We start from the raw sequence: 16498 nt of genomic DNA, 5'->3' as shown, positions 1-16498 counted from the left end.
CCAATGTGTGTACACGTGTAACGCCGTACTGCAAAGAGCATTACAGCACTACAAAACACCCTTTTAAAACATATCATTTATCTCAATTCATTTGAAACATCTACAACCCGCCGGACAATTGGCAGATGTGTAAAAAGGCTTAATAATTATTGACTTCCTGCAAATGACCTCGACTTCTTCCTTGAGCCGAATGATCGTCGGTACCTTAACAGCAGTAATGATACCGAAGCAACACACATCCACAACTCATCTCCTTCCGCTTGCCCAGACCAATTATTCTCCTGTTGATCCACGACGGATCCACGTTGTTATCCTCTTCCTTCTGCTGCTTAGAGTAACAGCACGATCCACTGTGGCGTTCCACAAGGGTTGAAGCAGGTGGTGTACGTACAGAACAAACCTTGCACTCGTTTGGTAAACATTTCGTGACAGTGTTACCTCATCGAATGGTTGTTGCTAAAGCGAGCGGTCAGTATTTGTACAACGAAGCAGTGCGGTGTGGAGAAAGAAAAGCTTGAAAGAAAAAACATCACCCCAAACCAACAGACATGAGTAATATTGTTTAACTTTTTTTTCTGGTACGCAAATATGGCACTAAAAACCGCGTCCACATTCCACACGTTTGGAATTTACATCCAAGAAAGGGGAATGGGAATCACCTTAACCTTCTAGCAGGCTAGAGCAGCAGATTAGCTGATCATAGCGTGTAACAGCTCCTACCCGTTCATCACGCGCGTTTATCCATGCCGGGAATAGGCAAGCGCACAGATACATACGAGCGTTCCCAATCCCTTCTGTTTTGCCCGGGCAAGTAACAGAAAAGTGAAACGGTTTCTCTTTGTGTTGGGTTCCATCACACTATTATGTAGGTTTTCCTTCTACCCTCCCGCTGTTGTAACAGGTCAAGCAGACTCCCAAGAAAGGTCACATTCTTCTTGGCAACGCAATGCGCTGAAAGCTAGATCGCCACACACACGCGTAATATGTAGGGTGGCTGCTTCGATCTTGATCTGCTATAACTATTAGCGACAAACACAACCCTCGACGTCAGGGTGTACACATGACTGACTTTTCCCATCCTCTCATCCGCGAAGCCACATCTCGTTGGAATGTTGTTGTGTTTTTTTGTTGTTTTGTTTCATTCTGTGCCCACTTTTTCCTCCGTCTATCTCTTTCTTTTTCCTATTATTACCTGCTCTAATAGTGCGAGGGGTTCGTTGCTTGCCGTAGCGGAGAGCTTTTTCTTCGTTTTCGGTACACACGAGCAGGTCGTTTGCTGTATCGTTTGCTTGCTCTGTATTACGGTGTGTGTGGACGTTTTTTCGCAGGACACTATGTAACGGAATTTCTTTCGGACTTTGCTTGCGGATCGAAGATGAAATTTGATCACCTTTTCTTTTTCCTGTGTTCGCTCACACACCGTACGCCCGATTGAAAGTCACCGTGTTTGAGCCTTTTGCGTTAGACACTTCACATTAAAGGAGCTATTACTGTGCTTCGATTAACAAAATTCTCTCACATACACGTCACTGCAATGTAGCCGAAGAATTGAACACTTCCAAACCTTGTTGCGAATGGTTTATTGCACTGCTGTACACACATCAACCTTCCACCTCACAAACAGACAATTTCCAGCGAAATGTTTTGTACACCTTCGTGTTTTGCCACATAATTCTCCCACGACCGCGATTTTTTCTACCGGATGACGCCGCAGCTCTACCTTCGTCGGGGGATGAAAACAAACTTAGGCACCCTTGCCAACGGTGGAACCACCGAACATTGCTGTTCATTGATGGCGGAAGCTTTCAACCGCGCTGCATCGGTGTGCGTGTGTGTTGAAGGTGTTGTTTTGCTATAATTTTACAATTTTATGGCAGCGAAGCGATGTTGAGAAGTGTGAGAATTTGAAAGTGTTGCTTATTTTTATTGTATTGTCGTGGATTTTCTTTACTTTAGAAACTTTTCTAAACTTAGTCGAAAGTAAGTAAGGATTACTTAAACAACATTAACGTTTCAAATAATTATTATCCATAGTTTGTCCTGTTGATGCTATAAAATCAATGCTTCTCGCTTTGACACAGCATCGTCAGGCACGTTGGTGCGCACCTATCAAAGATAAAAGCTTGTTTGCTTTATACGATGGCACACCTGTACGATCGTGCCCGCACCTACACATTGTTCCATCCAAACTACAATGGTGTACGAGCACAAGCGTACATACATACGACGAGTGTAAATACAACGGATCGGTTGCTGTCTGCGTGAATTCCAGCCCAGCTATCAGACAGTCAGCTATAGATAGAGCAGAGGAACAGCCTCACGGAGCGATTTAAGGGTGAGAAATTGTCAGATGAAAAAACCACCCCAGTGAGGAAGCCTTTCGTAAGTTGGCAAGCCGAAGTATACGGTTTTTAATCGTCGTGCGCGGATCTATTTCCACTGGCGCGGCGCAACGTGTACGAATGAGTCATTGTATCGCGCATAGTTTTTGAGTGTTTGTCCGAAATCGTGTGCGAGCTAGAAGATAAGTGCACCCTTTAACGCCCGTGTGTTTAGTGAACGTTTAAAAGATGGCAACCCGTTGCACAAAAAGAATCATGCTGCCCGTCCTAATATTGGCCGCTTGGTCCATTCCTTTCGCCTTTGGATGCGTTGGTAAGTGCGATCGGTATGAGTACTGTGACGAGAACGGCGTAAAGTGCCTTAACTGTAGCCAGCTGTGTGAAGAAGACGAGTACAGTTGTTTCCACAAGTGCCAAAGTAAGACATGAATGAATTCATCATGGAAAAGGGTTACAATTTCTAACAAGATTTTTACTTTGCTCTGTGTCTATTGCTTCTCGCTATTTGGTCTGCGTCTTTTCCACAACATCATCACAGATTTCCTGTTCAAGGGTAAGTAGTTGTGTCGGTTTGATGACGCACGCCGTCACCGTGGTGTTGGTGGGATTCAAACAGGTTGTTTTTACTGATTGCACTTTTTCATATTGAAACTTTCCTATTTTACAGTGGTTTTAAAGAATGATAAAAAAGTGTCCGGCCTGGAGCCGACTGTTTCCACCATGGTTGCAGCAGTTTGGGTGCTTGGTATACTGGTTGTATGTTTTCTCGGTGCCACTATCACACTGCTGATACACAAGTACTACCCCACCATAAAAGAAAAAGTTTTTTGGCGGCCGCAAAACAAAACCACAGGCCAACCAGCCCCCGTCGGCTACACGCACGAGAATCCCAACACCAAAAGCCCCAAGGTGGCGCCGAAGAACGGTGCAAACGTTGCGAGGCAAACATCGACCACGGTTAGCATCTATCCAGAAACGGACGCAGACAACTCGGTACAGACCGGTATGACCTCGATCAGCAATCGCCATCCGGCGGAAGATTCGACCGAAAGCTACTCGTACGATAATGCGGCATGTAACGTGACGCCGACCAGCAACAATCCGAAGCCGAAATTTTAAGGGTGGTTTCGAAGAACAATCGACCACCAAATACTCATTTTTCCTGCTATATGTGTGGATGCGTACAGGTATGCAGCAGGCTTATCTCTCGATTAGATCATCAAATGTGCTCTAATCGAAACACAGAAAAGGTAGCATCATAAGCACATCATATTGCATACTTTTAGGCGCAGTTGTGCGAAGAAAACGGGCTCTTAGCAGAACGAGAATCGTTACGGTCAGGCAATCAACAGCCGGAAACCACAATACTACACTTGAATCTCGTATGAATCAAATCCTGTTTTTATCACTTTCTATAACGAATTCTATCCCATCTCTGTTAAGGGTAGAATTTCTAGTCTAGCTTTGAATTTCGTTAGGTGTAACTTCTCTTTCATGTTCCACGATTTTATCCCGTCTGATGCAATAACATGATGTGTGTGTGTGTTTATATGTTAATGTTCGTGTATTGTGATGGAATAGGAAGTAGTTTTTAAGATTTATGTGAAGGCCATTCCTTATAGAAGATGTTACGCAGAGCTAATGATGTAGCATAGAGATGATAGAAAACGTACTGTTAGAATAGGATGTCTCCAGCACATAAGCACTCCTGATGTGCGCAAAAGGAATTTCCTTGAGGAACCCTGTTCTTAGATTGCTAGATTTAGGAACATTCGACGATCAAGAGCACCAAGACGTATTGAAATAATTTGTTTTATCAGTATTGCCACAGTTTTTCGCTTGATCAGCAGCTAACTAGCGTACGAGTTTATTCAGTGTCACGCATCTATTTTTCATATGTTTGCACTCGGTCTCACTGCTAAGGAAAAGAAAACAACGTTAGAAATTCCGTCCTTTTATTCATCCTAAAACTTTGAATCGGCCATCCAAATGCTACTATCTAGATTAGCTCACTGAAGGGAGGTGTTCTAGATGTGTTTCATTTAAGTGTGGTCACATGTTTCGATTGGCAAAGCTTTATCGTTACAAGGTACCCTCCGTCGCTTTTACATTTGTTTAAAGACAGAGGAAAATATAAATGTAAAACATTACGATAAATATGATTGTTTGGTGTACTATTTTTTTTATACAATTTTACTATAAAATCCTTAAGATCATGCTGCTGCGTCCTACAGGATAACTTCGATTTGGTGAGTATTCTTTGGCATTATTTACAGTGTGTGCTAACAACTCTCTCTAATCGTGTGGGAATTGGTTACAGTTCTATCGTTGTCGCTCGGAGATCACTCACTCAGACCCAATACTGGTTGCGGCGTAGCAGTGGATTCGCCTTGGCAAGCTGTGGCGTTGATAGAATTTGCTGGTGCTGCAGGTGTTGCTGTTGATGTGGTGGCAACAGCTGCTGGTGTTGTTGCAGCAAAAGATGTTGCTGTGGTTGGGAGATCGTTGAGTAGTTTACATCAGGGCCTACGTCGCAGGAGGAACTCCATTCGTCGTTTTCATCGCCGTACCCGTACCGATACCCGTGGCCCATGCTCGGTAGCAGTTCCCCATGCATATCCATCATGTCGTCCGTTTCGGAATCGAGCTGCAGTGTGTTGTCTAGCCCACCGATCGGGATCACCTTGCAGTGCGGAATGCTACTGATGATCGGTAACGGGGTGGACGAGTTCGTAACGGGCAGAGACTCGTTCTCGGACGGTGTGTACATCCTGTTGTTCAGTGTCATAAAATCAGGCGGTCGCGGCAAGGAAGGTGGATTATCCTTGTCCAGATCGTTGCCTTTATGGACGGTTTTAGAACGACACTTGAGCAATAGCACCGTGATGAGAATGAGTACGATCGCTGCGACGGCGATACACACCGCAATCACATAGTCTAGCGGGATCACAGACTTCGCGGTGACAATATCGACGTCACTGTCGCTTTCGTGCGAATGCGAGGGAGAATATATCTCGATCGGTACCGTACCCTGTCCGGGTTGGGCCGTTTTCGTAGACAGCACATACTCGAAGTTATCGTTGATGGATTGAAAGTCCTGATTGAACTTTCTCGCCGAGTAGTATATGACGCCACTCTTGAGTTCCTTGTAGGTGAAGGAACTGATTTCCTTATCGCTCTGCTGCTCAGCATAGTCCAGCCCCGTGCTGCGGACAATCTTCTTCAATCGACCGTACTTGGGACGTCGGGTGATCGTTATTTTGGGATTGTATCGGTTCAACTTTAGCTGAGCCGGATTGTCGAAGATGAAGGTCGAACTCAGCCGAACCCGATCGCCCGGCGTGATCGTTATCGGGTTGATGATTATGAACGGTTGCACTACCATGCTGACCTCAATTAGACAGGCGGACGTTGTGTCCGGTATGAATGCGTCCAGCTGGAACGTATCATTCGAACGACTCATATCCGTCTGCATATAGCCAATCTTGCCATCCTCCAGCTGTCGTTGGGTGAACTTAAGGATAGGCTTGTTGTTCGAGATAATAATACCACCGAGTGGATTTTTCGTGATGTTGTACATAATTCTGGCTTTCTGCACGTTTGTCTCGATCGAAACGTGTTTCGGTTCCAGCAGACCCAGGTTAGAGCCTTGCTGCACCAGTATGGATTGACTGTTGAACCCGGGCAGGATCGTGATGGGTAGAATTTTGATGTTAAATATCTCGTACGCTGGCTTAAACTTCCCGTCCGATACCTTGAAGTAAAAGGTAGTGGACTGTGGGTTACCCGAATGTGTGTAGATGATTCGATTCTCGTTAATGTCGGCCTGTGTGAACTGATTGCCGTACGTGATGATGTCTTGCGGATAGCCCTCGTCCGAAATCTTGAGCAGTACCCCCAGATTGGGGCCACTGATCACGTCATACACGATGTCGCGCGGATCCGTATCAGCGTCTTCGGTGAGCAGATGCGTCGAGGTGATGGTTTCATTTTCACCCTCGATCACTGAGATGTGTGGTGATGGCGTTAGCAGATGGAATGGCTGATCGTTGACGGGATTGATCGTCACTGGAATGGTGATGTTGCAGAGGAACAGATGGCCGGGCACAAGAAACACAGCGAGGGCAATCTTGTCCTCGACCGTGTCCGAATGATCGTGCTTGTAGATCACCTTGTTGGAGTAGAAGTCGTTCAACGAGAATCGATTCACCTCGGGAGATTCGTCCTCCAGCTCCACCAATCCGTGGGCCGGTGGATGTACCTCAATGTAGAGTTCCGGTGCGCCGATGCCTGCCCGCGTCTCGAGGTATTCTAGCACCTTCGAGAGATCCAACTTGATCGGAGCCGACTCACCTTCCTCGATGGTGATCCGTGGCACGGGCAAAAACCGTAACAAGCCTCCCGAAGATACCGACACATCGATGTTGAAAATCTGATCAACCAAACTGTTCGAGAGCGGTGCCGTCACATCGAAGTAGAAGGAATCGTTCGTTTTCAGCTCCACCATCGGGTGGGTGTGCTCGTAGAAGATTCTTCCATTCTCCACATCGTACTGCGTGAACTCGCTAATCTCGTTCGAGTAACCAAACTCCACCTGCTCGAACAGAAGTCGGCCCATCTGAGGTGGAACCGTCACGACGTACTTAACGTCCCGATCGTCGTCGGAGCACTTGTAGTACAACTGATCCGGCAGTATCTGCTTTCTGGTGAGTGGAAACACATGAAGCACCTCGTTTCGGATCGCTTCCAGTGCTACCGGATTGGTGACGATGTGCAGCACACTTTCCGACGTATTGTGCACATCGTCACTCACGTAGAACACAACCTTGCCATTCTGGTTGCTACTATCGTGTATAAAGTACACCATGTTGCTGTTGATGTCTTGCTGCGTGAACGAATGCGTTTTCTTGTTATAGCTGTCCTTGTACGCCACGTAACCACCGGACATTTGTTGGATGTAGAAGGTGAGATTCTCCGGTGGAGTATCATAGTCTTGAGCCACTGAGGATTGAGGAGAGAAAGGTAAATTAGAAATCATCCATGGACAACAGTACGTTGAACAACACTGCGTACTTAAGTCATTGCTTCCGATCATTGATTTTCCACCGATCCACATGTGCAGTCCGGTATTAGTGACAAGCAGCGGTATCTCGTCGTTGATTGGGAGTATGCTGATCGACAATAAAAATGGAACACTTTCCTTATTCCGGCTCAACGCCACTAATCGGATCGTGTCGGACGAGTTTTCGCTTCCATTGTGTACGTAAGTGATAACGCCCGCCTCCAGCTGCTTATGCGTGAAACGATTCACCTTGGAGGATTTGCCGGCACGTATACTACCGTGCAGTGGCTGTTCCAGTATCTTATACTCGAGGATCTTTCCATTGTAATACTCCGAATATGGTATCATATCTTCAGGTTCTAGTTTTACCGTTTTTCCTGCAGTCAGAAGATAGAATACGGGTGAGTAAAAAAGCTTTTTCACAAACAAACAACTTTCATCAATCGAAACTTACCCTCCTCTACAACAATCTCACTGGTTTTGATGTACAAATGTTCCGGAATGATAACAATCTTCATCATAAGGTCCCGTAACCACGTGATACCGTTGGTGACATCGAACGTGAAGAAGTCGGACGACTGATTGACACCAGCCTGTATGTAGAACATCTTTTCCGCATTGATCGTTGACTGGTCGAACACCTTCGAGTTATACTCGTCGTCCGAGGTGATCGACTGTATCTCCAGATAACCGTGTTGGGGCTGTGTCGTAACAAGGTACGTTATATCGCCCGGTGAAATGTTGGGATGTACTATCTGCAATACAAACATACCTTAAAGTGCTTCGTTCAGAATTGAGATTACCTTGCACAACCTACCTCAAGCACATCTCTGGATATAATGACACTGGTCGACTCCTCGACGTACAACGTTTGATTGCGTCTAATTCGTAGCTGCTCCCAGTACGCTGGTGGATAGATCCGGATCATCACTTCCCCCTCCGTCCAAACACCCTTGGTGCCCACACGGTACTTTATCCGGTCCATGGAAGCTACATCTCGATTCCAGTAAACGATTCGATCGGTTAGAATGTCCGCCTGGGAGAAGTTGTAGGCGGTTGTCGCATTGTTGAGCCGATGCAGCTGACCCGTATCAAACTTCGGTACGAACATCTTCAGCAAACCGTTGTTTGGTCCATCCATTACACGGTACTCTATCTCCTGTGGTTTCGCATTTAAATTAGTATCGATGTCCAGATCGTGGCTTGTGAGCAGAACGGCACGGCCCTCCTGCACGATAGAAGCATTACTCTCTCGCACTCTCAAGAACGGATCGGATGCTTCGATTTCTAGCGAACCAGGTACTTCATACAGACCGTCCGTTACGATAAACGAGACCTTCCCATTATCCGTCCCATTGTGCATGAACAACATCCGTCCGTGATCCAGATCGTCCTGGGTGAACTGTTCCGAGGACTTCCCCGTCTTGTATAGTTCCCCATTGGTGCAAGTCACCGATCGGTACTCGATATCGTTGGGGCGTGTCTCAATATCTGGATCGGCGTACTTCAAATCGCCGGCAGTAAGCAGCTTCGTTTCATCGCGCACTATATGAAATACCTTGTCAAACACTCGATACGGCCCATTATCGTTCTGCAACGTGATCTCCACCTGTATCTCGCACACATACTGGAAGTCCGTTTCATCGTCGGACAGGATCAACAGCCGGAAGCTATCGCGCGTTGACTCGGAATCATCGTGACAGTAGTGTATATCGCCGAGAAACAAATCTTGCAGCGTAAAGGTGGCAATATCTTTCGCCTCAAAGGTGCGCGGATTTATCAAACAGATCTTCCCGTGCTTTGGATGATGGGTAAGATTGAACGAGAGGAAGTTAAACTTGTTAAAGTACACCTCAAAGTTCGTCCTCGACAGGGCCGTTTTGTTTCCCTCGTGCACGTACAACTTTTCCCGCTTCTGGTATACGATCTGCTTTGCCAGGTAGTCCGGCGGTGTGTAGATAAAATCGATCTTTCCCTGCACATCCTCACACTCGGGAACCGACACAACGAACTCGAACGTATCGATGAAGCTGCCGTACGACGACTGATACGTGCGATATTTGATGAGATTCTTATCGATCTCGTGCTGCGTGAACGAGTGCCCCGGCCGGGCCGTTTGTGGATGACCCTCGACGAAAATAACGCCAAACTTTGGTGCCGTAACGACGGTGTAGATAACATTACGGGACAGTGTCACCACTGGTATTGTTTGATGGAAGAGAAAGTCCGCCCGTATTGTGTTCTCTTTGGTGTTGATGTGCATGTTGGTCTGCCGGATCATGCCAATGCGCAGCTTGGTGAAAGAGATCCGAAAATCGTACGTCGGTGTAGTGACCGGTCCTAGCGATACCGTGAACTGCAAGGTGAAGAAATTATCTAGCTGCTCTAGAAACAAGCTCTTGTTTAAGGGTTCTATGAGCTTACCTTGAACTCATCGTGCTGTGGAAAGTCTGTAACGTGAAGGTAACGGATCTGTCCCAACATCACCTGACTGCTGGTAAAGGAGTCGACATTCACCCAGGACGAATCCACCGTACGTAGCTTCTGAAGGTTCCCGTACAAAGGTGATTGCACTACATCGAATCTGAAAAAAGATCAAGCTTAGATCACATACTTCGGGAAACCATCAACTGCCCATACTCACTTCATGTCCACGTTCTCTTCCTCGGCGTTCGGGACGAATGACAGATTGTACGGTGTTATCGAGGCAGCCGACTTGTGTATCAGCACCAACCCCGTGTTGTTGATCATCCGTAACTGGAGCGGCAGTACGGACACACGGACGGAGCTGGCCGGGCTTGTTTCCATCCCATCGGACACCTGTACCGTCAGATCGAAGTGAGAATCCTCGGATCCTTTCGTGTTGATGACGTACGTTACGCTGCCTGCATTGATGTCCGACTGAGAGAAGGTCGTGACGGCTTTACCGTTCACCTCCACGCGGCCCTGCTGTGCTTCCGAGTTGGGGCTCATCAGTATGGTGTAGATGAGTGACTCCGGTGGACTGTCCGGATCGTCCGCGTTCAGCACATCGGTACCGATAGCCTTGGGAATGCCCTGTGTGATACGGATGTGTCTATTCGGTGGTAGCTGCAGTACCGGCGGATCATTAACCGGGGTCACATTAACGTGCAGCACAAAACGGTGCTTTCCAGAGATGTCTGGGTGTTTCGATTCGCGCGTAACCGACATCAGCTGCATATCGATCGTCATGTGATCGGTCGCGTGTTCGTCACCGTTGTGCGTGTACTTCACCTTGTCCGTGCTGAGATCGATGTGGGAGAAAAACTTCGTCTGCGTTACCGTTCCGTTGCTTTCCGGGCCGTAGGAAGAAATGGTCACCCGACCATGTTTCGGTGGCTGTACGATGTGGAATATAATCGATGCTTCCTTTATGCCCATCTCAGGATAGTCGAACAGTACGCTAATAAACTCCCGCGAAAGAAACGCAATGCCCCCCTCCATCACTTCCATCGGATTAATTTCCAACAGTTCCAGCTCCACTCGTGACATGGAGCGGGTGAAAATTTTGTACTTGTCCCCATAGTCCGCCTTGATGCAGTACGCCTGATCGCAGTAGCAGATGAAGTCTTCAATTCCCTGATGCTGACACTGCGAGCTAATGATGCAGGGTTGCTTTTCGATGCACGGATACTTCCACACACAGTCGACCGTAACGTGGTGCGTGACTTTGAAGTTGGGAAATCCGACATCCTGATCGTCCAGGATGACGTTACGGATGCACCCTTTAAAGCTGGATTCGGTTTCGCGGATCAATTTCATCGATGCTTTCCGGTGCCGTTCGGCATCGAGACCGCCGATATAAAAGTCTTCCTCCAGCTCGATAACCTGACTGCTCCCGTTAGCGAACGTTGCACTGTGGCTCGTTTCGTCGACCATTATCTAATTGGGTGGGAAAATTAAAATAGAACGTTGCATCGTAATTCGACCACAAGCAAATCCGGTGGAAATTTAATATGTTTCACTCACATCGACCAGCATGGGGCTGTACGTAATCGACACGTTATGCCATTTGCCATCGGAAACGTTCCGATCCGGAATCAATTCAACTGCGTTCGATCCCTTGCCCACCAGCAGCCGCAACTTGCTTTGTACGATCTGCAGCATCATGTAGTCGTGCTTGGTCGAACGTGGAATGTTACTAAGCAGTGTGCCGAACGGTTCGATCGTACGGAACTCAAAGTTCCATCGATCGCCCGACTTTGAGGTTGATTTGCTCAGTACACTGTAGCTGTCGTCGTCGAGGAAGCTTATTGGCACGTCCAGATCTGCATCGAACTCCGGCGAACATATCCACGAGACATCGTGTGCGGTGGGATGCCCTGTTCCCTCACGTGCACGTTTAAAGACGTTAATGTTATTGTAAAACACCTGCAAATAAGAGACATTCTTGAGGTATTCCTACGCTTGAGGACACCGATCCACAAACTTACATCAGCGATGCAACCACGAAAATTTGGCAGAGCACTCAAGTACGGTTCATTGTAGTCACCTTTACCGCCCACCTGTACACCCATGTGTACGTTCAGTTCCATCACCTTCGGTGGCAGCGTCTTTGTGGCAAAGTACTCATCGATCTGAAGCGTCAAATTGGCGGCATAGCGAGAAATTGAAATGTCATGCCATTGGAGATCGTTCAGCTTTAGCGTCACCGGTGACCAGAGCTGCAAAGGAAGCGATGCGTTAAGATTACTTTCATGTTATTCGCGGAGTAGCGGTGAACGAAACTTACATCCGTCTGATAGTCATCTATCTTGAAGCTAAACCTAATTTTTCCACCATCGATACTGAGCAGCGCATAGTCGGTGCGTCCCGTCGTCAGCAGCATGAGCGCATTGTCTTGCCGGGTGCGGAATCGCAACCGAATGTTGGTAGACATTTTGGATTCCTGCATGGGTACCGTGATGTGGCTGGCGCCATAGAATGACACTGCCAGCCGCCACGGGAGGTGATGAAAGGTTTAGTATAATGAGAAGAAAAGGAAAAAAAAATGGATGATTAATTTATACAACCAAGAAGTAACGATCGGCGACCGGGTCGTCACGATCAACATTCGCACAATGCGCCACGCACACGCAGCACACGTGACTGCTCAGGCAGCACCGCACGCATTACAAATGGAAGGGTGTGAAAAAGCCGCTCAACAGCTTCCACCGTTCGATATATATTTTTCATCGCACTCCGCGCGGGAAAATGTTGTGAAAACTGTGAAAAACACTCAGCCGGTTGCGGTGCGATGGAATGAAGGTTCGAATTGATAGAGCACACATAACGTGACAGTTTGTGCTAGGTCAGGATGTGAAACGACCCTTACGGTTTGCCGAGCCGGGACGTGACTTTGCAGGACCGAACGCATTGGAAGCAAATGCTCGCCTCACACAAATCAACCTCCCATGTGACAATGCGAACATGCCGTTCCATTACACGCTTGTCTAGGAAAACAAAACAAAAATCTATTGTACGGTCAAAAATGTGTCGACATCTATTTTAAATGTCGTTCAATGCGCGATCCTAGCGGCTCAAACAACTGCTTCGAATCCCCGCGCTGTATGAGCTTGCGTCACGATCGGTTGTTAGGGATCTAGCATGCACTGCATTGCGTGTCTGGGGATCGAAACTATTGGAAATGTTGGACATGACACGCACCAGTGTGCGTCCCCTTTCCCTAAATCCGTCCGGGAAGGGGAACAACTGCTACCGTATTTGTCTTAAAACAATTGAGCACGTTTAGTGCGCTTCATAGTCTCCTTCCCAGCTCGCTGCCACTGCGTGATGGAACTGTTGCGGCCTTGAATTGGGGGATTTCGCCTGCCGCGCCTTAAGTGCTGTACAGCCGACAATGTTTATAAATTCCGCTACGGCACCCTTGATGCGCTGCCGTGGTGCTTTGTTTTTGTTTCTGGCTGGCGCATAGTCTCGTAGTGCGTTATTGTCAATATTCGTCAATCGATATGAACTGCTGACGGACGTCCCGACCGCGGCGGCCGTCATTCTGTTCAGCTTCTCAAGCAGTCCCCAGGCACTGGATGATTTATGCCGTCCTGCTAATAGCGCTAGATGAGAGTGCTTTCGTCTTTCAACGGATAGAAATGGACTTAATATTTCTGTTTGCACTGTAAAATGGTGCCGAAGATTGACGTGTTTATGTTGAGAGTTTTTATGGGGAAATGGAAACGTATTTGATGGATTAAATGATAAGCATATGCGCTTGCTGGATGATTTTTAACAGAACAACTTTGGGGATTTCCATGATAAAGCGTATTGCTGGAACTGGCTGTCCGAGATCTCGAAACTATCAGAACTCAGAAAAAATAGAGAGTTGCCGAATATGACTAGCACATGAGTTAAGAACAATCTGGAATTTCTGAACATTTTTAGCATTCAGTCCTTGAAGGAGCTCAGAAACTCAATGGAATACAGCTGAACAAATATTATTCAAAAGACGTGATCGGTTAATTTAAAGACCCTAATTCTTTTTCGATAAAAACGGAAACATCTGAAAGAACAAAATTCTAGCGTAAAAAATACCAATTCCAGAACTCAATACTGACTACCAAATTTCAGAGTAATGAAAATCAAGAAAAATGGATAGCGAGTGGTCTATAGCTGGTACAGGCTTTAGTGTCGAATTGAAGAAGTGGAAGAAATATTCTCTCGACCCTAAATATTCTTGCATGATAAGCAAACATATTATCCGGAACAAGATCTCAAAATTTTAGCACCATTTCCAAACCTGCGGGTCCCAAACGCCTGAAAACCACATAATTGACATCATAATTTATGCACCAAACGGTATCTGGGTTCAATGTCAGCATCTGACATGGGTTTTAATATACTTTTTACGTACATATGTTTCTCTTTTTCGGGCACAAACCCTCTCTTCGCACGATGGTATACAATTTTTCCTCCCTAAATTACCCAAAACAGGAAATCGAAACCTAAAAATACTTAAAAAATGCACAACGAATGGCATACTGATCGGAAAGCTAGCTTTAAATTGTGTCCCAGTAAGCATTGTATCGATTACGGCTAACAAACAGTGCCTGAGTTAATTGGTGGGGTGCACTGTAATACAATTGGGAAGGAGAAAACCATATGTCGCCGTTTAGGCTTCACTTCCCTTAACTCAACCATCTTCCTGCCATATGACATCTTTATTCATCAATCTTCATGATCGTTGACGCATAAGGTTTTTTCCCCCTTGGTCCCGACAGCACTGCAGCAGCACGTGCGGCTTATTTAGCCGTGATTCAAACCCAAGATTATGGTTCTCGTAAGATTACGTTGAGTATGCAATTGTTTTTTTCCCTCCCCTGTAGATCACTTACCCTTGGCAGCATCGATGAGCGTTAGGCTAAGAATTGAGATAAATATCCACATCCGTATTCGGCGCTGCAGTTGTTCCATTTTCAAGGGCCGATTCGTGCTGGTACAGTGGCTTTAGCAGGGATATAATGAACTTGAGCCTCGGTCGAAAAGGCTCCTCACGCTAACGGACGCGACCACGGTAAGCTAGAGCTAGTGGTCGTTTAGCCCGAGGCATAAATTATGACTTCTAATGCGATCGAGTCGCTGGCTAGTTAGTGCATTGCTTCGATCACCATTCGTTCCACACATTTGCATTCCATTCGATCACATTTCACCGCACCGTGATTCGAAGTTTTACCGCATTTCACATAGCTACTGCATTGTTTCATTATACTTTTCTATCAACAGCGCAGTTCACACACATTTGTCGGGCGTCTTTCGCAACGCACTGCGAGAGGGCTAAAATCACAAACGAATTTCAAGCGGCTTAATCACTCAGCTTTATTTTTTGTTGCTACACACTAATAAGAACATCATCGCCAGCTGCATCCCGAATGCAACGACAGGAAAACTGTAGACGAAATGCATTCCGATCGTGGCCGTCGTTGATTGCAGCCGGCAGCTCCACCGATGAACACACGAAAAACCCCACACCCGGGTGAGCGGAGGCCACTAATTCATTCCAGTAATCACGCGTTGTCGCACCGTGGTCAAAACAAATTTGCGCCAGAATCCTGCTCATCAATCGTAATCCGTTGATCGGCAAACGCAAACAAACAACGCACGATAATGCAACACACCAGCGTTCCACTTGCGTTCCGTCGAACCATGGGCGTTAAGCGCAAGGGGCAACGGTGAAAAATGTTTTTCTCACCACATTCTCCGCGATGGGTGTTACATTTCACTGCAGGATCAGTTTGTTGGCCATTCGAGTAGAACAGAATGAGGTTTAAATTTTCGATTGGAATGGGATGTGTGGAAAGATTGATATGGGTTATAAATTTTTGTTTCCAACCTCGATAAAGGAAATATTATTAAAGTTATAATACCGTACGCGGATGTTCGAAATATACGAAAGTGAAATTACAATAATATTAGCAAGGCAATATTTAACATTTAAATATTCTAGGTAGAACGAGTCGGGGAATAGAAAACTTTTTCTAAGAACCTGAAAGCCAAAATGTAATACAACGATCACTTTTCCAACCAAATAAAAGATCTAATGTATATTCATTGCAGACTTTCAGGCTACTTTCAAATTAAGAGGAGTTTCTCTCATTTTGACGTACTATTTTTTCCATTCTAACAACTTTTCAACCACTCATCTGTTCGTTCCCTTTTGAACAGCTGAGAAAATGCACTTTGCCGACGCCAATTTCTCGTAGAGTCAACTTCCAATTTTACACCAGCCCGTTTCCCGCTCGGATCTCTTTGTCTGTTTGTGGTGCAAACAAGAGGTGGCCTCTTAATTTAGCAGCACAGTTAAAAGCGTGCACATTGATCGTATTTCTCCCTGGTCTGGTCGATCGTCCGTTTGTCGTAAGTGCCCTTTGGATCGTTGAGCATTTTCCGATCCCCAGTTTACCGCACGGAGGAAGGTAAACAAACTCGTCATCAATCCGGTAAACCTGTCACACACAAGCACTGCCGACCAGACAATTGTAAGATTAAGTACGCAATTATGCTGCTTAATTATTACCAGCATAAGGTGAAGTGGTGTACCGTTTTCTTACGATGATGCCTGCATCATTCACCTACCGCGCCT

The 16498-nt window shown here is 46.4% G+C and overlaps 2 protein-coding genes across 2 annotated transcripts; one reads left to right on the top strand and one right to left on the bottom strand.

The window, feature by feature from the left end:
* The first annotated feature begins 2439 nt into the window (after positions 1–2439).
* On the top strand, positions 2440–4247 carry LOC128301131 (uncharacterized). Its single transcript, XM_053037461.1, has 3 exons — positions 2440–2760; positions 2881–2895; positions 3010–4247. The coding sequence occupies exons 1-3, from the start codon at positions 2571–2573 to the stop codon at positions 3459–3461; spliced, it is 657 nt and encodes a 218-aa protein (XP_052893421.1). The 5' UTR covers positions 2440–2570; the 3' UTR covers positions 3462–4247.
* A 218-nt stretch (positions 4248–4465) lies between these two features.
* On the bottom strand, positions 4466–14832 carry LOC128301130 (chondroitin sulfate proteoglycan 4). Its single transcript, XM_053037460.1, has 10 exons — positions 14754–14832; positions 12158–12354; positions 11859–12089; positions 11395–11796; positions 10049–11307; positions 9829–9988; positions 8222–9760; positions 7859–8159; positions 7416–7781; positions 4466–7343 (listed from the first exon to the last, which is right to left on the bottom strand). The coding sequence occupies exons 1-10, from the start codon at positions 14830–14832 to the stop codon at positions 4693–4695; spliced, it is 7185 nt and encodes a 2394-aa protein (XP_052893420.1). The 3' UTR covers positions 4466–4692.
* Positions 14833–16498: the final 1666 nt, after the last annotated feature.

Source organism: Anopheles moucheti, chromosome 3 (assembly GCF_943734755.1).
Source record: "Anopheles moucheti chromosome 3, idAnoMoucSN_F20_07, whole genome shotgun sequence".
NCBI lineage: Eukaryota > Metazoa > Arthropoda > Insecta > Diptera > Culicidae > Anopheles > Anopheles moucheti.
This window is presented reverse-complemented; position numbering and strand designations above follow the sequence as displayed.

Excerpts from the sequence above, each read along its gene's own strand:
- LOC128301131 (XM_053037461.1), top strand. The coding sequence starts at position 2,571 with ATGGCAACCCGTTGCACAAAAAGAATCATGCTGCCCGTCCTAATATTG.
- LOC128301130 (XM_053037460.1), bottom strand. The coding sequence starts at position 14,832 with ATGGAACAACTGCAGCGCCGAATACGGATGTGGATATTTATCTCAATT. Across the intron at positions 7,782-7,858 it reads TGAGATTGTTGTAGAGGAGG|GAAAAACGGTAAAACTAGAA; the intron begins GTAAGTTTCGAT and ends TTCTGACTGCAG. Across the intron at positions 7,344-7,415 it reads GATCGGAAGCAATGACTTAA|TGGCTCAAGACTATGATACT; the intron begins GTACGCAGTGTT and ends CTCAATCCTCAG.